This window comes from Rhamphochromis longiceps, linkage group LG23 (genome assembly GCF_057381845.1).
Source record: "Rhamphochromis longiceps isolate RC_006_pf linkage group LG23, R_longiceps_female_GT1.1, whole genome shotgun sequence".
Classification (NCBI taxonomy): domain Eukaryota; kingdom Metazoa; phylum Chordata; class Actinopteri; order Cichliformes; family Cichlidae; genus Rhamphochromis; species Rhamphochromis longiceps.
This window is the reverse complement of record NC_140578.1, coordinates 44,181,656-44,206,419: the sequence shown is the minus strand read 5'-3', so window position 1 is coordinate 44,206,419 and position 24,764 is coordinate 44,181,656. Positions and strand designations below refer to the sequence as shown.

The following is a 24,764-nucleotide window of genomic DNA, read 5'->3' as shown; positions in this document are numbered from 1 at the left end:
TGGCATTACCTTGGCCTCCAGTAACGCTGTGAGGAACCTTGGAGTCATTTTTGACCAGGACATGTCCTTCAACGCACATATTAAACAAATATGTAAGACTGCTTTCTCCCATTTGTGCAACATCTCTAAAGTTAGAAATATCCTGTCTCAGAGTGACGCTGAAAAACTAGTTCATGCATTTATTACTTCCAGGCTGGACGACTGTAATTCATTATTATCAGGATGTCCAAAAAACTCCCTGAAAACCTTCAGCTAATCCAAAATGCTGCAGCAAGAGTCCTGACAGGGACTAGAAAGAGAGAGCAGATTTCTCCTGTTTTGGCTTCCCTTCATTGGCTTCCTGTTAAATCCAGAATTGAATTCAAAATCCTGCTCCTCACATACAAGGTCTTAAATAATCAGGCCCCATCTTATCTTAATGACCTTGTAGTACCATATCACCCTATTAGAGCACTTCGCTCTCGCTCTGCAGGCCTACTTGTTGTTCCTAGAGTATTTAAAAGTAGAATGGGAGGCAGAGCCTTCAGTTTTCAGGCCCCTCTTCTGTGGAACCAGCTTCCAGTTCGGATTCGGGAGACAGACACTATCTCTACTTTTAAGATTAGGCTTCAAACTTTCCTTTTTGCTAAAGCATATAGTTAGGGCTGGACCAGGTGACCCTGAATCCTCCCTTAGTTATGCTGCAATAGACGTAGGCTGCCGGGGGATTCCCATGATGCATTGAGTTTTTCCTTTCCAGTCACCTTTCTCACTCACTATGTGTTAACAGACCTCTCTGCATTGAATCATATCTGTTATTAACCTCTGTCTCTCTTCCACAGCATGTCTTCATCCTGTCTTCCTTCTCTCACCCCAACCAGCAGATGGCCCCGCCCCTCCCTGAGCCTGGTTCTGCCGGAGGTTTCTTCCTGTAAAAAGGGAGTTTTTCCTTCCCACTGTCGCCAAAGTGCTTGCTCATAGAGGGTCATATGATTGTTGGGCTTTTCTCTGTATCTATGAAGCGCCTTGAGGCGACTTTTGTTGTGATTTGGCGCTATATAAATAAAATTGAATTGAATTGAATGAGTAACAAGAAGAACTTTGCCTACTTCGTGTCTTGCTTGCTGTGTAATTATATTGTCTTCAACGTTCCAGCGAATAGGTTCAAGCTACAAACCTATCACCCACCCACACAGAAACATCTCCTCTCTAGAGCTAAACTTCTGCTTCATCTCCGCCTCTTTTCTTCATCCTCCGCCTCTCTTTTCTCTTCTTCGGTGTTCTGCAGCCACAGAGCCTCACAGCCGTTAGCACGCCCATACCTGAGCAGCTAGTATTACCCAGCATGCCGAGCAGCAGTGTCAGTTTGTAAATGTGCAAGAATTCCTGCTCCAAACTGTTTCACAGAGTGCTGTGTGCTGTGACCTTTGACCTGCTAAAGACAGTCAGCTGTGGATTATTCATTGTTGTGTCTGATACTTAGAACTGTGAGGAAGAAGCTACACAGTTAATCAGGGTCCCCTCTCTCTGAATCAGGAAAGGTGGGAAGGCCGCGTGTGGGCCGCGGGCCATACGTTGAGTATCACTGTTTGAAATGTGAACATTGTTCTGCTGCAGTCAATGGACTAAACCAGAGAAGAAGAAAACAGACTTTACCATGAAGATCCTCAGTGTGGATCAGTATAATATCAGCCTGATGTCTGCAGTTTAGTGTCAGCACAACTTTCACATCATATTCATCTCAGCACAACTAAAACATGCTGACTGACCTCAGAGTTTCAAGTTTACATCCTGGACTCTCCAGGAAACCACACAGATGCTTCACTCCTGGATCCTGCAGGTTGTAGTTGTCGCTCAGGTCCAGCTCTCTCAGATGGGAGGGGTTGGACTTCAGTGCTGCTGCCAGATAATCACAGCTGATCTCTGACAAACCACAGTCCATAAATCTGTATAAAGAATGAAAGATGTAAGTTTATTAGACAAAGTGCTTGAAATCATTCAGTGTTTCATCATCTGTTCAGAGCTGAAGAAGGTTCAGAATGTAGAAGTTTAGAAAATGGAAACTCCAAACAGCTGAAGCCAACAGGAAGCAGCTTCAAACAAACACAACAAGAGAAAAAACTCTGAATGTTTCACATTAAAGTCGTACATTTCTCATAAAAACAGGACAAAGACTTGAAAAAGTCGTGTTTTTCCTTCCAGGAACCACATGGCTTCACTTTTAAAGGTGAAGTGTGACAGAAATGGACATATTTGAAGTCCAACACCTTTTTCCAGTCACATTATTAAAGCAGACAAACTACAAGCTCATTTTCATTCCAACAAGTCATCTTCTGACCTGGACTAACAACACTGGTCTCTATGTGCAGCTGGCTGTGAGACCAGTGCTCAGGGAGCGTCTACAAAGTGCAACACTGAAAGAACATCACACACTCATTTGCTTCCAGCACTTTCACACAAACATCTACTGTCATTATTGTCACCAAACTCTGTGGATCCTTTATTGCAAATTCAAATGGGATCAAATGGTCAGACAAAAGAGGGTTATGAGGAAATATGATGAAATGTTGTGTATTAGCAGCAAGTTATTGAATCATTTTCCTCAGAAACCAAACAAAATGATTGACAAACATGTTTTTACAAACTCAGTGTTGGACTTGGATCAGCAGGATAAGCTGATGTTTAAAGGCATTCGAGTCTCGCTGTATGAGAGTCCAGTTCTTACTCAATATTTATGGATGATGTTCTTTCAGTGTTGCACTTTGTAGACGCTCCCTGAGCCTCACAGCCAGCTGCACATGGACCAGCTGACATTACCCAGCATTAGAGGCGGCTGTAAAAAATTCATGTTCCCATTTAAATGGTTTTAATTTGAATAAAACGATGTTGATTCATTCAATCCTGAATCGATGTTTAATATAAATGTATTTTGCCAGAATCTCAGGTTAAAGCTCACAAACTATTTCAACAAGCAGCAAACAGCTAAAACAGTAAATGAGAGCAGCTAAACACACAAAGATGGAAACACAGCGTGGATCGTTCACTCGACGGCACGTACACGGACACGCCGTCGGGGCTGAAAGTGGACAGCTCACAGATCCTGAAGCTGCAGGTTTCATCTGTCTCCAACCAAAACTGAGTGAAGCAGCAGCAAAAGAAGATCCAAACTCTGCTTCACGTTTGATCAATATGCTCATGAATTCTCTCTGACTTTGGCTGTTCCTGCCTGCACAGCTCTCTCTCTCTCAGTGGACTCCAAGAACAGCTTCAAACATCTGTTTCTGCATCATTCACTGTTTATTAGCCACCAGTCTGCTGTTGTGTTCAGTGCTGTCGGCCTCTGACAGTAAAGCCTCATTTCTGCTGTTCCATGGAAACTTTTTAAAATGATGACAGATTACAAACTCTCAGCTGTGTCTGTAATCAAACCTCTGTAACTTTGCTTCACTTCAGCAGCATCAGCTCATGTTCACATGTTGCTTCATGGTTTGCTTCAGTTTTTGATCGACTGCAGAATATTTTGAAGGTTATCTGCTATAAAAAGCCAGAAGAGGAAAATCTGCTTCATGTGTTTCTGTTTGATCCTCAGTGACTTTGACACAAAGGCCTCTGCTGTGATGATCACACCTCTGATCAAGTCTCACAGTGTCACAACTGATAAATGATCAGAGTTAGAATATTTCTGACTGTCTGCTGTGTGCCGTGACCTTTGACCTGCTAAAGACAGTCAGCTGTGGATTATTCATTGTTGTGTCTGATACTTAGAACTGTGAGGAAGAAGCTACACAGTTAATCAGGGTCCCCTCTCTCTGAATCAGGAAAGGTGGGCAGGCCGCGTGTGGGCCGCGGGCCATACGTTGAGTATCACTGTTTGAAATGTGAACATTGTTCTGCTGCAGTCAATGGACTAAACCAGAGAAGAAGAAAACAGACTTTACCATGAAGATCCTCAGTGTGGATCAGTATAATATCAGCCTGATGTCTGCAGTTTAGTGTCAGCACAACTTTCACATCATATTCATCTCAGCACAACTAAAACATGCTGACTGACCTCAGAGTTTCAAGTTTACATCCTGGACTCTCCAGGAAACCACACAGATGCTTCACTCCTGGATCCTGAAGGTTGTTGTTCCAGCTCAGCTCCAGCTCTCTCAGATGGGAGGGGTTGGACTTCAGTGCTGCTGCCAGATAATCACAGCTGATCTCTGACAAACCACAGCTCTCCAATCTGTATAAAGAATGAAAGATGTAAGTTTATTAGACAAAGTGCTTGAAATCATTCAGTGTTTCATCATCTGTTCAGAGCTGAAGAAGCTTCAGAATGTAGAAGTTTAGAAAATGGAAACTCCAAACAGCTGAAGCCAACAGGAAGCAGCTTCAAACAAACACAACAAGAGAAAAAACTCTGAATGTTTCACATTAAAGTCGTACATTTCTCATAAAAACAGGACAAAGACTTGAAAAAGTCGTGTTTTTCCTTCCAGGAACCACATGGCTTCACTTTTAAAGGTGAAGTGTGACAGAAATGGACATATTTGAAGTCCAACACCTTTTTCCAGTCACATTATTAAAGCAGACAAACTACAAGCTCATTTTCATTCCAACAAGTCATCTTCTGACCTGGACTAACAACACTGGTCTCTATGTGCAGCTGGCTGTGAGACCAGTGCTCAGGGAGCGTCTACAAAGTGCAACACTGAAAGAACATCACACACTCATTTGCTTCCAGCACTTTCACACAATCATCTACTGTCATCATTCATGTTTCTGCTCCTCTGGATTCACACGGAGCCTCTGCTCATGCCGTTGCCATGGTGAATCATAGTATGTGGCTCCATAACTCAGACTGAGCATGCTCAGAGCTGATTGGCCTGACTCTGATCAGCTGATCTAGAAGAGGAAACTCTGCTATATGTACATTATGACATCTACACCTGAATCACAACACTCACACAAATATATCAACTGTGTTTAATATTTTGGCACGTAGATCATTTATGTGCTTCAGCGCTTCTAACATTTTACCACCAACATGTTTCAAAAGGAGCAGCTTTTACTTTGAGCTGTCTGTGTTTCCTGTTTTCATTGTTGGATAATGAAATAAGTCGATGCTTCAGTGCTTTGAATTGTGTTACACAAAGCAAAGTTTTCACGTTGTTCAGGCAGAATCGAGCGTTGAAGAATGAATTCACACGTCAATAAACATTTTCATCAGCACAAGCAGGACAATGAAAGCAGGAAATACCCCAAACTGCCATTTCTCATTCTACAACTTCAACAACTGCACATGAATTATACTTCATACACAGACCCACAGTCTCTGATTGCTCTGAAATCTCACTGACAGCCAATAGAAATAAAGAAAAGTCCAGACTGACAGTCTCTGTGGGGTTAGGCAGTGAACTGCTCACGCTGCGTTAAAGTGCATCACAAACTATTGGAATTGGATCCAACTTTGTGAAGCAGATTTCTTCTCAGCTGCTGTTTTGAACATTTCCTCATGAACTGTATTAAACTCTGTAAATGAACTGAGAACTATTTCTACATTTGAAACTATGGATTCATTTTCCCGTTCACTTCTGTACGTTAGTGTATAAATGAATGTTAGACTGGGCTCCATGGAAACACTTGGACTGGTCTCAGCTGCCTTCTTTCTGTAGTCCTTTCTCTTCTCCAGCTTCTGTTTGAAATCCTCTCACAGAGCCTGAAACCTGCTTTGCTGTCATGTTTGGGCCTGTGTTCCTCTGCTTTAACACAAACCTCACCACAGCAGCTGTGTGGGTCGTCTCTGTAGCAGCCCGATCAGCTTCTGATACATGAACATCGTCACAGCTCCTAACTTCACCTTTATTAGCTTTGACATTCATGTCTTTCTTTTCTCTGTCTGTTTCCACACAAGCTCAAAGTCTCTGCAGCCTGTTTTTATCTGCTATCATCAGATCTCCAACAGCCTCATTCACATCCCTCACACACTCTACAGCCTCATCAGTACTGACTTCATCTTCACTGACTGATGGAGCACAACATGAACCTGTGGAGGCTGAAAAGCTGTCCTGTCAAACATCTCCCCGTCACCACTCCACTTCTGTCAGCCTTTAAATGAACCCTGCTCAAGTCTGTAACTTCTATTTGGAGCCAAGAGGAAAAACTGTTGTTCAGTCGTTTGGAAAGACACAACATTTCTGAAAGCACTCAAACTTCTTCACATTTGTCTTCAGACACATCCTGAACATTTAGGAACTAAAGAACGTTTCAAACATCAATCAAAGATCTGAAATATAGAAAAACAACAACAGCTGCAGTCAGTGAACTCACCTCAGAGTCTCCAGTCGACAGTTTGGACTCTCCAGTCCAGCACACAGAAGCTTCACTGCTGAATCCTGCAGCTTGTTGTTACTCATCTCCAGCTCTGTCAGATGGGAGGGGATGGACTTCAGAGCCGAGGCCACAACTTCACAATGAGTCCCTGAGAGTCCACACCGAGTCAGTCTGTGATCACAGAAAATATAAAATGTGTTATTATAAAAGCAGAAAATCTGCATTATAAACACAGACTGAATGTATATGAAGACAAAACAGAGTGAGGTCATAATCTGATGAACATCTGCTCTTCACATCTGTGCTTCAGCTCCTCTTACTGTGTTTGACATGACACAACGATTCAGTCTCTCTCAGACCTGCAGACTTTTAATGAGAATCTTTGTTTGGATTTAATCTGCAGTGAAGGAGGAAGATGGCGTCACATTTAGGCTTCCATAATGTCCACAGTCTGTCACTGAGATCTGATCCAGAGTCAGAGTGAAGACGCACATTTGAACTGTTTCCTGTCCTGAATCTGACTCCAGGACATTTTGAATGAGCTCAGCTCAGTGAAGAGTTCCAGCTGGAAAGACGATCTCTGTTTGCTACCTGCTGCTGTCAGGTACGACTGTTCACGTCCACACTCAGGAAAAATCTGCTGACTGTCACCAAACGGAGCAGAAATGTCATCACTGGACAATAATGATGAATGAACTCAGAGCTGCTGATATCACATCTGATTTCAGGGGAACTAAACACAGAAATGATTGGCTCGTTTTAGCTTTCTGAGCCATTAGTCTGCAGGTTTATCACTAGTTGGCAGAAACAGATTTGTATTAATGTTCAGCGCTTCAGTGTTTATGACTCCAGATCCAGGTGACAGCAAGTCAAAATGATGTTACCTGTCTGTGTCCAGCAGCAGCCTTTGAATATTGTTATAAACTCACATGGATCAGTTTGTCTTTGATTGGTTTGTAAAGTTCAAATTCATTTATATTCATCAACTCTAAATGAAAAATGTTTTTCTTCTTCTATGTTTATTATTAGAGTAACAAATTCTTATAGTTTCCTGTTGTTGAGAATTTCAGTGTAAAACCACTCGGACCTGTGCATCACTGCACACTGTGAAAGTATTACTGCAGTTTAATCTATAATCCTAATCAGTGTGTTTACTGGACTGTAGTCAGACCTCCGTTATACCAAAGGAAACACTGAACGTCTTCAAAGTCACAATAAATTTATAATAAATGCTAATAAATACTGGAGTGTTAGAAAAGATGCTTCCAGCGTGTTTGTCTTTGATAGGGTTTATTCTGTTCGTCTACAGTCTGACCACTTGGGGGCGCTTTTGTCTCTTTTGCTCTGAGCCTTGGGTTTATTCAAACTGATTTTAATAAACTATTTTCTGCAAGTTGAAGCTTCATCTCCATCTCCAGTGGTTGTTGCATATTTTATGACTATATTAGTAACAGTCAGAGAGTTTAGAGTAAATTAGATCTTCACGTTTGATTTTTGACACAACATAAATGGTGAGCCAGTGTCAGAGGAAGTGACAGCATCCACCGAGTACCGGGGGGAGTGGGAGGACTGGGGGACCAGGCCAACAAAAAGGTGATCACTGATACAGGTTAGCAAACATTTGCTCATTTGGTGTCTTAGAGCAGACTCCGCCCAGCTTTGTCGTCCATGGTTGCTCTTTCAAAGGAATCTAGTTACTAGGGGTGCAACGATACACAAAATTCACGGTTCGGTTCGGTTCGATACTTTGGTGTCGCGGTTCGATATTTTTTCGATACAAAAAAAAATGTTCATGCCTTTTTAATTTGTCATTTATTAAAATTATAAATATATATTTTAACTGAAAAGTACAGTTTTTAAATTTAACCCTAACCCTTGTGCGCGTTTTTTATTTTTGACAGCGAATGTGCACCTGCGGACCACTTATGTGCACCCCTGGTTATTTAGCTCATCATATCGCAGCCACAGAAATTATTTTGTCCATGAAACCATAAAGCTGCACTTTCTTTTTGCCTTATAGTCTGATTTGTCATTACTTTTCCGTTTTGTGGTAAGCTTTTCTTTGGCTGTCACTTGTTCACCCTGACCTGTCTTATTTGGCTCAGCAAAACTAAAATATATATCCTGCTGCTTTTACACACGCACTCACATAACGCTCAGCGATTCTCTGCGCGATCAACCTCTCACATGTTTAAGCTCACTGCAGGAGATTTCACTTGTCTTGTTTGCATAGTAAGCTAAGGATTGATAAGACGATGTCAGAGGAATTGGTGCGCAAATTATCATCACTCACCAATCAGTGCTGTCGCTCTCTATACACAGTTCGTGCGATTGCAAAATGAAAGCAAAAAACAAGCGCAAATTCAAACGCGATTTCAATATGTCACATATTGACAGTGGCTCACCGATGCCAATGACATAATTACCCAGCTACATTTCCGAAAGAATGCAAAAGCATTGACATATATTTTTCCTTCCTACAATAGCCCGACGGGCAGGGCAGAGATAGATTTTGGTAGCCCGACTGGAAAAATCGCTAGCCCCGGGATGTCGGGCTAGCGATATTGCGAGCCCTGTATCTGATTGAGGAATAACTCATCTTTGGAAAAGAGAGTTTATTACAGAGAAATGTCTCTTTCCAAAATAAAAGCTATACTATATGCTTCTTCTGGGCTATATTCTCAGCAGCATATTAAATATATCAGGTCCCCATGAGGAGAATCATGTGCTAACGGCTGTCTAAATGACTCGGGTAAAGTTTGTAGCATGCATGCTTGTTGTTTTTGTCTGCTTCCACTTGTCTGTGCACTAGGATGATGTCGGCGTAAATGTGCAGTCATATTCGTTGTGTTCCCACTAGTGCTTTCAGGTTAATCTCGTTGAAATGACCTTAACGCCACAACACGGCAAATCTCCGTTAACGAGCTACCGCCGATCGCTCCGTGCATGGGGCTAGACGGCCAACACGTTAACGAGCTAACTGCGCTAACACACTAGTTCCCACCCATGTAATTAAGCATTGCGTGGCACATCCAACATACTGTTTTACTTTAGTCCATGACGTGCTTACCTTCAGGGTCATACGTCATATGAAAACCAAAATAATTCCAAACGCCAGATCTGAATGAGGGTGGGGGAGGTTCAATTTGCCATGTTGCAAGGAGAGCTTAACTTCTGTCTCGCTAGCTTGCCCTGTGCTCTTCCTTCTGATGATGCTGTCGAACGCAGATTCACTGAGCGCTCAACACAGACAGCATCGTCAGAAGGAAAGTTGATAAAATAAATTACAAATTTTGTATTGTTCATACATATGCGTACCGAACCAAAAACACTGTATCGAACAGTTCAATATCGATACGAATATCGTTGCACCCCTACTAGTTATATCAGGGCCGTGCAGAGACGTTTAAAGGGGCGGGTGCTCAAAGTTAAAAAGGGGCACATTGAACCAGGCTGAATAACAACAACACACATTCATCAAGAATCTAATATGGGAAGGGCAGGGCTGTGTTTATCTGAGACTCTAGACATTAAAAAGTCCATAGGAGAGATGGTAGCTGATTAAACAAGTGTCATGAGATAATAACAAAATGCAAAGATTGGTGACAGCGCTTGGAACCATAAGGCAACAAAAAACTGTGAGAAAGAAATTAGGCTCTGCCTGTGAATCACTCTTTGCGTCTCTTCTTCCTTCCATCCCATCATTTCATATATCACTCTCCACTTGCTGTCTATCTGAGAACAAGGCACAACTTGCTATTGCAATAAACTATAATCTAATTATCCACACCTAACAACTCCAGCACTTAATCTATAATAAAATGATGAGAGAAAAATGTTATAGCACTGCCTTTAGTAGCCTCACACAGCTCCTACTGTTTCCTCCTCATGTCCTTACCAGCCATGTCTGGACAATGTTATATCATGAGTAATAATTTAAAAAAAAAATCCATATACATAAAACACACACATGCACGCACACACAGTGACGTTTTAGACCTTCTTCAGAATACTGTATATACTATGGGCATCACGGTGCTGATCCAGAATCCTTACATTATTATTCATTACTAGAGCTACAATAATAAAGCAATGAGGAGGGGGAAGTAATAAATATGAAATAATGTATTTATGATGATTCCATTTGTTTCACTATCCACTCTGTGCAGGGCAAAGCTTATTACATGTTTAAACTGTAGAGATACAATCATTTTGCTGCTGTAAAATCCAAATTTTGTCTTATTTAAAATATAAATCTAATATAATCTGCTTCTTAATGTATGTTCTTTAAAATACAGCGTGTGTTTTTTTAATATATTATAATTATAATAATTATTATGTGGACATGCATATTAGATCGTTTTTTAGTGAAATATAATCCCCCCAGAAAGGCAGGAAATGCTCTGTAACTTACTTTAAAACTAAATATGTTCCCTAAAACGGTGACAGAGCTACAGACCCATGACAGCCTTACACAGGTAGCCAGCAGCTGTGACCAGCACTACTTGTGCAGTTAATAAAAGGACAGGTAATGTTTGTCACGCTGTTGCACACACAGCACGCTCGTTTGTTTCAGTTCGTTAAATTGCCACAAGACAACTTACCAACGTGTACGAAATAAGCTAATACTCCTGTGTGCTATACACTACAGTGTACGCTGTACAGCTACTTACTGGTTTTGTCGCATCAGTCTGTGTCTCTGAGCAGGGGCGGAGCGGGGGGGTGGCTTACGGGGCTTAAGCCCGGGTTGTTTTGTCAGAAGCCCGGGGTATTTTGGAGTGTAATTTTTTCATAGTTAGATGCCTGGCTGACAACTGTATAAAACAAAAAGTACACACAATATTCGAAGCACATAGTGCACACTGTGGGAATTTACGACTGTGCGTGAATCCCCCCCTGATATTGGTATGATCCGAGCTCAGGCACTAAGCGACTGAGCGAGGGGGCGGGGCAGCTGCTGCCCGTGAGTGCGCTGTTGGAGAGACGGAGCCAGCCATACTAAGGAGAGCTTAAGTTTGACCAGGTACCAAAGCAAATCATTCGTACCGTACAAATAATGTAAATATGACGGTGCATCACGAAAGATTGATATGAAACTGATCACTTGACCAATATTACGTTACTTGCTCTTCAAGTGAATCAACAAATGGCGAAATGAAAAGCCGAACAAATGCTATTTTTTTTTAGAGAGTCTTAGCTTACGTGTGTTTATTTCATATTTTCAGTTCTTACCCTCCCCGACTAAATCGGTTTCAGTTATGTACTGAAACATAAGAATGGACATTAGAGGCTTCTTTCAAAGAAAAAACTCAGGTAAATGTTATTTTATATATTATGCTTTGTATGTTGTTCAGTATATTTCTATGCAAAACAAGAGGGATTTCAGTACACAGCAGGATATTCACATTTGTAACCAGATATTTACACTTTAGGGAGAAAACATAAAACATTTTTACTGTACAACATCAATTTAGATTAAACTTTTGTTTTAGATAAATATTGAAATATATTTTGAATTAGTTAAATTTCAGAATAAAGAGAGACAGAGCTATTTTTATCACTTTCATCAAATTTAGGAGTACATGTACACTAAATTTATTGTTAATTAATAAGAAAACTCCAGACGATTCCATTCTGAGCTGAAGAAGCTTCTGATAGGTTAGTAGAGTCCATGTGAGTAAATTGGTGGCACAGCTGTGGATGCATATAAGGCAAAACACAGAGCCTGTTTCTTTGACATGGGAAAATCAAGAGATATCAACCAAAACACCAGGAAAAGAATTGTGGAGCTCCATAAGTGTGGCTCAAGTTTGAATACAATTTGGTGCCATTTGCAATTAAGAAATACAGATAGTTTCTCTCTTTACTCTTAAAGTTAACAAATATGTTTTTATATTTATCTAAAAAAATAAACATTTAGTCTGATTTGATGTTACAATTAAAAAAGTGTTTTTATCTGAAGAGTAAATATCTGGTTTCAACTGTATATTTGATGATTGTCAGCACAAAGAGGGAGAGAGAGGAACAGAGAGGGAGATGGAGAACGAGGACAGAACAGATGAACAAGAGCAGGTGAGACACACATGTTAGTCAAATGGTTGTTTACCAAAAGTATCACCGTATCATAGGTACTCATGTATCTCGTACCTAGTGTTTCTTTTTAGGTTTGTTATTTTTCAAATTCTGTATTTATTAAGTTCTGCAGGCTTGTTTGCACAACAAGGCTAAATAATTATATAAACTTTTCTCAATCTAAATAGTGGACTTTGGTAGAATTAAAAAATAAGTGTAGTGCAGGTCTATGATGATTTTTAGTGCTACTATCATCTAGTTCTGATTCTGGTTCTGTCTTGGTTAAGTCCTCAGTAGTCCTGATTTTGAACTGTTGTAGTCCTGTTTTAATTCTGGATCAGTTCTGGGTCTGGTTGAATTGGGGTTTAGTCCTCGTGTCTTGATACAGCCCTGACCTTGTTCTGCCTTGCTGCTTAATTAAAAAACTAGTTTAAGGTGTCCTGCACATGTGATATATATTTTTCCCTATATGAAGTCATTCTTTTTTTGAACAGAGCCTATTAATCTTTCAGTCATTTCTACACCCCCCCCCCCCCCCCCCCCCCCCCCCAAAAAAAAAAAAAAAAAAAATCCCACATGCATACTACTCTTTGGGCTAAGCCCCGGGTGTTTCAAATGTCTGGCTCCGCCTCTGTCTCTGAGTTAACTTGTGTTTCTCTTACAGCTCCGGACCGCAACAAATGCGCGTGCTCTTTGTGAGCTCGTTCCCGGCTCGTAACCAGCGCGTTCTGCCGTCGAGGGCGATCATTGGTTAAATGTGATCATGTGACTGATGCAAGCCAGATCCTTTTATTTAGCAAAACTGTGATTAATAGTTAAATATTATTGTTGAGGGGCACAGACAGGACTCCGCACGCACACACACACAAAAAAAAATAATAATTTTTTTTAAAAAAGTTGCCTCAACAAAAGGGCACTTTGGGCACCCATCAGGAAAGGGGCGGGTGCTCAAGCCCCTCTAGCCCCCCCCCCTGCACGTGCCTGAGTTATATATTATTTTACTTAATGATCTACTGACACCACTGACTATGCAGGACAACCCCACGTCTGGAGCCAGTGCACATGTGCAGTTCAATTCCCGGGCAGGTTCTGAAGATGGCCGAGCTGTCGAGGACAAAGTTACTAATGTGACGCTAATGTGGTTAATCAAGATCTTCATAACTATGTGGAGCACAGTGCACACACCCCTGCATGTTCTATAAGCCAATAGGAGGACGTTCTGTTTTTGGCACACAAAAGTTTCTCAGGTTTTGATTACAAAACAAGCAACAGGCCAAAAATATTTATAGATTTAGACACAATAATAGATTCCTCCCAAATCTCAGGAACTCTGAAACTCAGGCATTAATAATTAATAATATTTTCCAAAGCTTATCATTTGGACATATACAAATTACCCTCTTGGGATTATGAGGTCCTCACAAAAATGAATATTCGCTGTCACAGTCTGTAAATTTATCCAAGTCACAGCAAGCATTTTGAAATAAGTCCTAATCAGTCCAAGAAAAACAGTCTTGAAGGGTCTGGATGGACTCGCTGACCACACCAGAACCAGCACTGAGGTTTAGTTCTCTTTAAGACAGATTTCATGACGGGAACCAAATAAAACACATTTCAGTCAAACATGCCACAGAGAGCTCCACAGAAAGATTTATTAGGTTCCTTGATGGAGCCATAACAAACGTCAGCGAGCGACCTCCCAACTGTACATTGATTAAAATGACAAAATAAACTGGGAGCGTCTGGTGTGACGTTACTGTGGTCTGAGTGGCAACTTCCACATTCGCCCTCAGTTGAACATGGGAGGCGGATCGAAGTTCAATCTCAGCCGTGATTCCCTCACCACCACTTTATCACCAGCTCTCATTATTTTAAAGACAGAGACCCTCACACTGGGCTTCACTAGTTACTGCTGGGTCTCTGTTATACAGAAGGCCCATACCACATTAAGGAAAAAATAATGTCCTTAATTTCAACATTAAAGGTGAAAATGAAGAACTGTGGAGATTTGCTGTTTCAGGACAAAGTGCCACAGCTGCTGTACTCTCTGAGTCAGTGAAACTTCAGCAGTGGTGTTAGCTAAAGAAGGGAAATGATTCCTGTTACACATCCATGTATTATATAAACACAGTGTGGTGAAAAGTATAAAGATGCTGAAAGGATGGTGCAGAAAGCTGAAAAACACAAATCTGGAAGATTTGTACAAAATCAAATGTCTTGTAATGGACGGATGCGAGGTTATCGATGGTTCCACCTTCATACAATAAAGAGGATGGATGCTGCAAAACTGGATGATGAAATATTGGTTCAGCACTTTGTTTGAAAGCGCTTTATAAATAAAGTTATTATCATTATCATAAGACGGTGGATCACTTTGTTTCACTAACTCATCTAAACAAAGCGTTTTGTAGAGGGGACAGCAAACCTGGCAGTTTGTCTTGAAACATCAAATCTCCACATTTCAACTTTTTTCTCCAAATACAATTTTGACTTTAACCTCGACTTTATCTTAAAATGATCGGGAATATTTTTCTTACCGTGGTCCTAAAACTCGGCCTTACTCCGTTTCCATCGAAGCAATAAGGTCAGCTTTCTTGTGCTCCACGGTAAACCTGTTCACCGTGGAGAAATCACGCTGAAGAACTCGGCAAGTAAGGCCCCGTGAGCTCCACATCTCCAGCGTCGGGTCCCAAAAGAATAAAAGTGACTCTCGACTATACTGGCGAACCTGAAGATCTCCACAGAGCTCTCACTAAGTGGCAAGTCAGCATCCAGGTGAGGAGGATGGCTGTGAAACCAAAACGAGCCAGAATGACTCAACAATCCACTTTAAGAAAAACAAACACACAAATCACTCTGGCCCACTCACTGCTGCTACATGTCACCAACCACCAAAGATGATGATGATGCTGGCATCAAATAATCAAAGCTCAGCTTCTCGTCTGGTGACGATTTCTGATCATTTCTATGATGATCGTACCAAATAATGCAGATACGACGTGATCACGCCCAACACTCTGCCAACGGGCACAGACTGACCTCTTCCTGCTGTGAGTCGTCCCTGTCAGAGCCTCGTCCTTGTGACTTGGTGATGCTGTGGTGTGTTCGTGACCTCACACGCTGTTTGTGTGACTTTTGTTATAAAGGGGCGGAGTCACGAGTGGTGACGGTTTAAAAATAATGACCTGCAGTGACCTCTGACTCTAATTTTGGATGTATGCTGGCACACTGTTGTCCATCTCAGCTCTTTAGTACAGAGGAAAGAAAAACTAAAGAACTGGAGCACATATGCTGATGGTGATGATGTCACAGATAATGTGATTGTTCACACGTTCAATAATTAGTTGGAAAAATTAAGAAAGTGCAATCAGAGCCCAGATAAAGACAATAACATCAGACAGAAAGAGCAGTGATCAGAAGCACAAACAGAGGCTGCTTTGGACCATCTTCACTGTTTCACACAGTTTCACTTTACTACAAACACGTTCTTTGTAAAGTCTCACTTCAGTCTTCTCTCCTAAGGAGCAATGCTAACAGACCAACAGCAGCACAGACATGAGCAACAGTCTCATTACTGTCTGCTGCACCGTGTTAACACGACCAAGCGGAAACAGCACACAGATAAAACATGTCAGACTGCAAACTCAGCGTAAGACTAAAAACCGACGACGTGGTGAAAAGCTCACAGTTACACACCCACATACATGTGAAGGTGCACTCTCCTACCAAGGTCTCTGCCAGAATAATACAAACGTAATGTTCTGATTAAAAACAAAAAATTTTTAAAAGCATGAAAACAACAAGAAGAATTTATTACTGTGTGACTGAGTAACTAAACTATCACCAACTGATAATATTAATGATCACATCTGGACTCACCGAGCCTTTCTGAAGTTCCTCACAGCTGCAATCAGTCGACGTTGTCCCTCTGCTGTTGTGTTGTACTTCTGCAGGTCCAACTCATCCAGAACCTCCTCTGACATCTGCAGCATGAAGGCCAGAGCTGAGCAGTGGATCTCAGAGAGTTCCTTCTCTGATTTGTTCTCTGACTTCAGGAACTCTTGGATCTCCTGATGTACTGAGAGGTCGTTCATCTCCATCAGACAGTGGAAGATGTTGATGATTCTGTCAGGAGAGGATTTTGTCTTCCTTTCTTTTAGATTCTTGATGACTCTCTGGATGGTTTCTGGACTGTTCTCTGTCTGACCCAGCAGACCTCCTAAGAGTCTCTGGTTGGACTCCAGACAGAGGCCATGAAGGAAGCGAACAAACAGGTCCAGGTGGCCATTTTTACTCTGGAGGGATTTTATTAGTGTTTCCATCAAAAAATTGTCCAGAGATGACTCGTTGTATTTTTTTCCCAGGAAGTTCTTCAGCACCTCTGACTTCCTGTTGGTGAAACAGTGGAACATGTAGACTGCAGCCAGAAACTCCTGGATGCTCAGATGAACAAAGCAGTAGACTGGTTTCTGGAAGATCACACACTCTCTTTTGAAGATCTCTGTACAAACTCCTGAGTACACCGAGGCCTCTGTCACATCCAGACAACACTGCTCCAGGTCTTCTTGGTAGAACATGATGTTTCCTTTCTCCAGATGTTCAAACGCCAGCCTCCCCAGCTTCAGAAGAACTTCCCTGTCAGCCTCCGTCAGCTCCTGTGGACTCGTCTCATGTCCCTCGTGGTACTTGTTCTTCTTCCTCTTTGTCTGAACCAGCAGGAAGTGTGAGTACATGTCAGTCAGGGTCTTGGGCAGCTCTCCTCTCTGCTCTGTAGTCAACATGTGCTCCAGAACTGTAGCAGTGATCCAGCAGAAGACTGGGATTCTACACATGATGTGGAGGCTCCTGGATGTCTTCATGTGGGAGATGATTCTGCTGGACAGCTCTTCATCACTGAATCTCCTCCTGAAGTACTCCTCCTTCTGGGCGTCAGTGAAGCCTCGTACTTCTGTTAGCCTGTCAACACACGTAGGAGGGATCTGATTGGCTGCTGCAGGTCGGGAAGTTATCCAGACGAGAGCCGAGGGAAGCAGATTCCCCTGGATGAGGTTTGTCAGCAGCTGGCTGACTGATGACTTCTGTGTGACATCAGACAGCAGCTTCCTGTTGGTGAAATCCAATGAAAGTCTGCTTTCATCCAGGCCGTCAAAGATGAGCAAAAGCTGAGAGACAGCCAGCTTCTCTGCTGTGACCTTCTGTAATGTTGGATGGAAAACATGGAGCAGCTCCAGAAGACTGTACTGCTCCTCTCTGATCAGGTTCAGCTCCCTGAATGAAAGCAGAACCACCACACTGACATGTTGGTTCTCCAAGCCCTCTGCCCAGTCCAGAGTGAACTTCTGCACTGAGAAGGTTTTTCCAACACCAGCCACGCCGTTGGTCAGAACCACTCTGATGGGTCTCTGTTGGTCAGGTAAGGCTTTAAAGATGTCCTGGCACCTGATTGGAGTGTCATGGAGGGCGTCCATCTTGGAAGCTGTCTCCAGCTGCCTCACCTCATGTTGGCTATGAACCTCTTCACTCTGTCCCTCTGTGATGTAGAGCTCAGTGTAGATCCTGTTGAGGAGGGTTCTACTTCCTGTTTCATCACTTCCTTCAGTCACACGTTCACATCTCCTCCTCAGACTGATCTTATGTTCATCTAAAACCTCCTGCAGACCAACATCTGCTGAAAGAAAGAAAAATAGAAAGAAAACTCTTCAATGTCTGAACAACAACAAGAAGTCCAGTTTTCAGAAATGAGTCCATCAGCAGACAGATGTTCAGTCTTACTTTGTACACAGCTGCTCTGACTGGCTGTCTGCAGTCCAGCTCTGCTTCTGGATCTTTCTCCACACTGGGGACAGGACCAGTCTCCTGATGAAGCAGACTGGTCCCAGTATGAGGAGATGCACTGTCTGCAGAACCAGTGTCCACAGCTGGTAGAGACTGGATCCTTCAGAACGTCCTGACACAAAGCACAGCAGGACAGCTGCTCCTCCTCACAGACACCACTCCTCTTCCTCTTCCTCCCTCTGTGAACACATTTCTTTATCACTAAAATCATTGACTGTCAGTGACAAACATCCAGATTTGATGACACTGTGCAGAAGCTCTGATGGTCACAGAGAAAAGTCAAAGTGGAGAAACTTGTGTTTGAGTTCAGAATCCAAGTTTCCTTTGCTGTTCCTGCCTGTCTTATTAAACACAGAGTGATCAGCCTACAAACTCCACAGTAAAAGCCTTCATCACAGAGCTGATTATGTCCTTCACTGGATGTACTGGAAGTTTGGGATCCATCACTCTGAACTGACCTTTGACCTCCTCTAAAAACTGTGGTGGAGCAGCGGTGTCACATTCAGAGCTTTCAGCTTTATTTTGAAAGAGTTCAGTCATCAGGAAGTGAACTTCTGGGTTCTGATTTCCTTTCTATTCTTTTACAGAAGTGAAGAAGAAGAACTAAAAGCTTTGAAATGATCTGAGTGATATTTTTGAACATTGCCACCAAATTGAGTTCAGCCTCCAGCAGTAACTTTGTTTCATGATGCCTCCCTGATGATGTGATGTTTGATTACAAACCTGTTTATGTGTTAGACATTAATCACATGAACACAGGCAGAAAAAAGAAGCCAATGAAACAAATGACAGAAACGTGTTCATTCACTGCCATGATCCATATTTGATATGTACAGATGTTTGTAAAGAACACGTGTGCAGCGCTTTGTTCTGAGTATCTGCTGTCAGCACACAGTGCAGCAATAACTACAACCACACGTTTCTGTAGATCCTGAACATCAGCCTGGAGGAATCTGACCTCAGGTCTGCACACAGAGGAGCTTCACCTCTGGGATGATGCTGGCGTCAGCTCCTTCTACAATCAGGCAGAAGCTTCTGCACCATCAGGACACAAACAGAGAGGAGCTTCTATCCTCAGACCATCCAAGTCCTAAATCAGAACATGCTCCCCTCATAGCATCACCATCAGGGTTTAAACAGGACCTTACATCATGTTCTTGTCTCACTGTCATATTTCAGATCATACCTGATTCATTATGACGTCACACGCTGCTACACTGATCCTGCTGCTTCATTACTGCTGATATTACTCTGCTCACTCTGTTCAGTTACTCTGTTTACATCACTTTGCTCATTTGCTTTGTTCTGCTTGCACTGCTCTGTCAGTACATGCTGTGCTAATGTGGCACAAAGCACTTTAACATTACATCTGCACAATGTTTCATTATTTCATTTAATGATTGTTTCTAATGTTTTGTCCAGTCACAGGAGCAGCTCAGCACATTTCACTGTGTTGTACGTGTATGACGATGCCTGTGACAAATAAACAGCCTCGGACTCTTCAATCTTCTGCATTTCTTTGGAGATCAGCTCAGTGGCCTGTTGAGACCATCTTTCTATTTCTGATGACTCAGTTCAGATTATTATCCTGATACTTTCTTTTAAAATGTGATGAAATCATTTATCTGATGTTCTGACACAAATACACCAAAACAATCCCAAACAGCACAAACCACCACGTTACACACAGTGTAATAAAAATACAGGCAACTACAAATAAAAACACTTTTAAAATATAAACTAAAATTACAAAGTGGTCACAGAATTTCAAACACCCGTAAATGAGTCAGCAGCTCTCTTACATGGTCAGCTGGGCTCCATGATTGAAGAACATTGTTGCTGCAGGTTCATCACTGAAGACTGGAGGAAGTCTTCCTTTGGACCAGTCACTCCTCACAGACACACAGCTGGATGCTGGAGACTGTGACCTCTGACCTCTGCAAACACAAACACATCACATGAATTACTGATTAATCTCTGTTTAAAATCTTTTAAGCAGCTGCAAACACACAAACTGGATGATGTGATGGTTTCTGTCAGTAATAGTTGTCTCAGATTAGAGTACAGACGGCTGCAGAGACGTTCACAGCAGCAGAGAAGAAATCATTACCTTGGATTGCATTACTACTACGATTGATACTAGCATTATCGTACCCGGACCACCATTAGGAATCATTTATGATGTCACTGGCAGAACATTTATAGAAACAACCTTTGAACTCTGAGTCAGCAGCTCTCTTACATGGTCAGCTGAGCTCCATGATTGAAGTTCATTGTTGCTGCAGGTTCATGACTGAAGTTTAGAGGTCTGTCTTTGGACCGGTCACTCCTCACAGACACACAGCTGGATGCTGGAGACTGTGACCTCTGACCTCTGCAAACACAACCACATTGCATTCATTTCACATCAATTAGTACACCACAAAAGGCATGCAAGAAACACAGCATGAAGGCAAACTTCTGGCTTCAATAACATTCAACAGGTCAGGTGGAAACTTTTCTCAGATTTGATTCATGTTTTTATAGAACGATCCAGCTAAAAAAAATATACCATTAGGTCAGGGGTCAGCAACCTTCAGGACCCAAAGAGCCATTTGGAGCCAGTTTCCACACAAAAGAAAACACTGGGAGCCACAAATACTTTTTGACATCTAGAATGAAGATAACACTGTATATACTGTTTTTTACCTTTATGCTTTGTGTGAACAACTAAGGTGTGTTGCTTATGAAATCCATGAAGTGCTACAGAGAAAATTACATGTTATTTATGTAATGAACACATTTGAACTCTTAAAGAAATATAACCAAAGGAAAGACACCCAGCTGAACTAAAATGATGTAGCAAACAAAAACTGCTGTGAGCCGCCACCCTTATATCTCCTTTGGGCTTTTGGAGCCTTGAGCTGACTTTTAAAAAATAATTGGAAAAAAAGCTCTATGCTGCTGAAAGATGAAAAATAGATATTAGCAAAATTCTGCCTAAATATGTATTTTACCTGGTTAATGTGTGTGGCGGGGCGTGGTCTGCAGCGCCGCTGCAGGGGAGGCGGACGCACCTGAGCGGCACCCGCAATCACGCCTCGCCGCCTTAACGTCTGTGCTGTTGTGTTGGTGTGTGTCGGGCTGTGAGCTGCAAAGCTACAGCCGGCTGTGTGCGTACAGCAACCGTGTGTGAAAAGTGGTCAATAAAGAGAAGCTGAAAAGCGAGTTCATGCAAACATCGTCGGGTCTGCCGTGATATGTTTACAACGGGACTTCTGCTCCTGAACCTCTGCGCACAGCGTCTGCAGGTCGGGGCTGTACGAAGTCACTTTCATCTTTACAGGACTGTAAGCTGTCGTCTGTGAGGCGTGAGCGGTGTTTGTTTTTAACTTAGTTCACGGTGGAGAACAGCTGCTGACATAATGTGGATCCGAAGATCCATAATTGGCCTACCTGGGGCTGAAAGTCTCGATAAATGCACGGCGTCTCGGCGGGTACACCGGCTTCCGCGAGTGTGACGCTTATTTGAACGATGAAAAAATAAAAAATATAATTTTATTTTTATATTTCAATATCACAATAATCTTCCAATTTAGAACTACAAGTTAAAAAAGAACATAAATAAAATACACTTCAGCTAAATACTTCTAATTTATTTTCCCAAACCACGAGGAGCCGCACTGTAAGGACTAAAGAGCCGCAGGTTGCCGACCCCTGCATTAGTGTTAGTCAATGTTGCAACTGAACTGAAAAACAAAAGATTTTGGTCAGGTCCAAAGAAACAAAGTCACTATTAATACAACACAACCCCCCCAAAAAGAGCCATGTAGACCCCGGGCTCTATGGGTCTTGTGCTCGGAGCTTGTTCCTGTGCTGCCATGATTAGTGCCTCTGTGCTGTCTTTCAGTCCAGCTTTGTTCAGCCACTGGTAGGATTTCTGGATGTCAGCCACTTCCTCTGCCTGCTGGTGGTGCAAACTGTGTTGTTCTGAGTTTCATTGGACGTCTTTGTCCAAAGCACCAGACAAAGGGCAAAGTAGATGCATTTGCATCAGCAGGAAAATACACCCCAAACTAGCATCATCATTATACAACTTTAACAACTGCCACTAAATGATACTTCATACACAGACCAGTGTTAGGTTAAGTTATGATGTCACTGGCAGAACATTTATAGAAACAACCTTTGAACTCTGAGTCAGCAGCTCTCTTACATGGTCAGCTGAGCTCCATGATTGAAGTTCACTGTTGGTGCAGGTTCATGACTGAAGTGTGGAGGAAATATTTCTTTGGACCAGTCACTCCTCACAGACACACAGCTGGATGCTGGAGACTGTGACCTCTGACATCTGCAAACACAAACATCAATAACTGATCAGTTCTCTCTGACAGCCATATGATCAGCTGATCCCTCTGTGATATTGTGTCTGCCTCATAACGCTGACAGGTCAGCCAATCATCAGCCAGTTTTTCTGTCTCTGAATGAACTCAGTTTGTTCTCAGCTCTTCTCTCTGATTCTGCTGCACTGACTTCACTTAAACTTACAGAGTTCAGATCTTAGCAAGAAAACAAGTCAATAAAAATCAAACTCAGATCAAACAGTTTGAACCAATCACAGATCAATGATTCTGTCATGGTTATGTTGAAATGACTAATAAAGTTAGTAGTGTTCTTACATTATTGCTGCAGGTCCATGACTGTAAGGTGGAGGTGTTTGTGTAACTCCGTCACTCCTCACAGACACACAGCTGGATGCTGCTCCGTCCTCTTCCTCCATCTTCTTGATGTCAGGGTGGAGTTAGTCTGAGAGGTAAACACACACACTCAGAGGTGCTGTTGTACTGGAAGCATCACACTGACGGCTTTCTAATGTTGGAGCTTTGGCCCTAAAGTCCAAACCAGTTATTTTAGAGGCTCAAAGTCTTTAAAAAACACCAAAACCATCACATTATTTAATAAGTACATGATCAGGTGGATGAAGGAACTCAGTGTGTTTGGGATCATCATCATGGTGAGGAGCCCACATGTTACGGCTCCTTTGGAGAGAAGCTGAGGATCACTGCAGGAAGTGAGCTCATGAAACCAAACTGCTGTTTGTGAGCAGGATGACTCTGTTATTGGACCTGCTCTGTGTTCTACATATGATCAATACTTCAAATATCTGTAAACATCTCATCTTATATTTGTTGCACTTGGTCACATCTGTCTTTAAAAATAGATTTTTAATGTCACTGAGAGTTCTTTTCTACCTTTATTGATTTATTTTGGAATAAATTAAATATAAAGGTGCCAAAAACTGCCTGCAGCTTCTGCTCTGTGACAGGAAACTACTGTCAGGCTCAAAATGACTTCAGATTATTCATCACAGAGTGTTTATGGATCACAGGACACGTTACAGTTTTACAGCCTCACGGACATAAAACTCTTAAAGTTTGTTTCTGAAGGGATTTTCAGATCAGACCTGATGTTTCTGCCTGCAGCCTGTTTACCGATATAATCAATATCAGACATCAGAGCAACAGAAACCTCGGTGATCAGGACGCCGGGACTGAGAACAGGAAGTGGCTCAAACGTCGCACTTTCATAAAGTCAGCCTGAACTCCACTCACAGAGTTTCTGTCGCCATTTTAGTTTTAAAACCCGTCGTGATAAGGGCGGGTCTTACTGTGAACCTGCGCGCTCATTGGCTAATAACTTGAGATTGACAAGCCGTTATCCAATGAGCGCGCGGCTTCTCCCAACATAAAGTAGTTTCCTTTGAAAAACCAAAGTCTGATTATTTTTGCCTCCACTGACGGAGCCTGTTGTTCCCGCCACAGAGACACAGTAATGTCAGAGCGGTGTTAACACTCACCTGCCTCAGCACAGCTCTCACTCTCCTCCTGCTCTCTCAGCTAAACTCACTTCCTCTCTACTTACAGGAAACCAGCGCTCAGAGGAGCCGACCGGCCTCACGTTTCACCCACAGACACGAACAGTGTGGAATTATTTTATGTCATAAGAAGAAACATATTCATGTTAACACTCGCCTGCATCAGCTCCACCTTCCTCCTCCTGCTGCTCTGAACGGAGGATCAACACTTTCACTTTCACTGCTCCTCCCTAAACACAGAGGATGCTGGGACTTGTAGTTTTTACCTTGTGTGATATTTATGGCTGTGACACTAAATCACAGCATGAAAACTTCCTGCAAACATGTCACAGGCGATAAAAGTTTCACATTAAAGGTGAAGTTATTTTTCTGTCTCATGTTCAATAAACAGTGAGCTGGGAAAACTGAAGAACAGACTTCAGACGTTCCCTGCAGAGTTTCTGCTGCTCGGTCGTCTGCATGTTGCTGAGACTGAGCTGATGATGAAGCTGTGATGGGTTTATGGCACTTTTGGTTGTGGAGAAGAGTTTTACTGCCGGTGCAGGTGAAATGATCAGAGGTTACAGCCTCTGGTTAAAGTGGAGGCAGCGATCAGGACGGCTGAGCAGCAGAGGTCTCGAGGGTCCTAAAGTGTAAAAGCATCAGAATCAGAATCAGAAAGGGTTTTATTGCCAAATGTTGAGCAGGTTTACAACATTAGGAAATT

At 42.3% G+C, this 24,764-nt stretch overlaps 2 protein-coding genes across 3 annotated transcripts in view; both read right to left on the bottom strand.

Moving 5' to 3' along the window:
* Window positions 1–24,764, bottom strand: part of LOC146642787 (NACHT, LRR and PYD domains-containing protein 3-like) — a 204,838-nt gene that overhangs the window by 106,162 nt on the left and 73,912 nt on the right. The window lies entirely within an intron of this gene.
* On the bottom strand, window positions 1,730–24,260 carry LOC146642791 (protein NLRC3-like). 2 transcript variants are annotated; one of them, XM_085397197.1, is made up of 7 exons: window positions 22,863–24,260; window positions 20,007–20,141; window positions 18,142–18,383; window positions 16,249–18,037; window positions 6,295–6,468; window positions 4,031–4,207; window positions 1,730–1,925 (listed from the first exon to the last, which is right to left on the bottom strand). In XM_085397197.1, the coding sequence occupies exons 1-7, from the start codon at window positions 22,961–22,963 to the stop codon at window positions 1,730–1,732; spliced, it is 2,814 nt and encodes a 937-aa protein (XP_085253323.1). In that variant the 5' UTR covers window positions 22,964–24,260. The 2 variants fall into 2 exon arrangements, 1 of the variants encoding a protein (XP_085253323.1); XR_014909478.1 differs by lacking the exons at window positions 1,730–1,925; window positions 4,031–4,207 and adding an exon at window positions 14,907–15,157 and having other exon boundaries at window positions 6,339–6,468.

Bases quoted from the DNA above. Each gene is read 5' to 3' on its own strand.
- LOC146642791 (XM_085397197.1), bottom strand. From the start codon at position 22,963: ATGGAGGAAGAGGACGGAGCAGCATCCAGCTGTGTGTCTGTGAGGAGT. The intron at 20,142-22,862 runs GTAAGAACACTA...TTGTGTTTGCAG, and splicing joins CATGGACCTGCAGCAATAAT to AGGTCAGAGGTCACAGTCTC. The intron at 6,469-16,248 runs GTGAGTCCAGAT...CTGTGATCACAG, and splicing joins AGGAACTTCAGAAAGGCTCG to ACTGACTCGGTGTGGACTCT.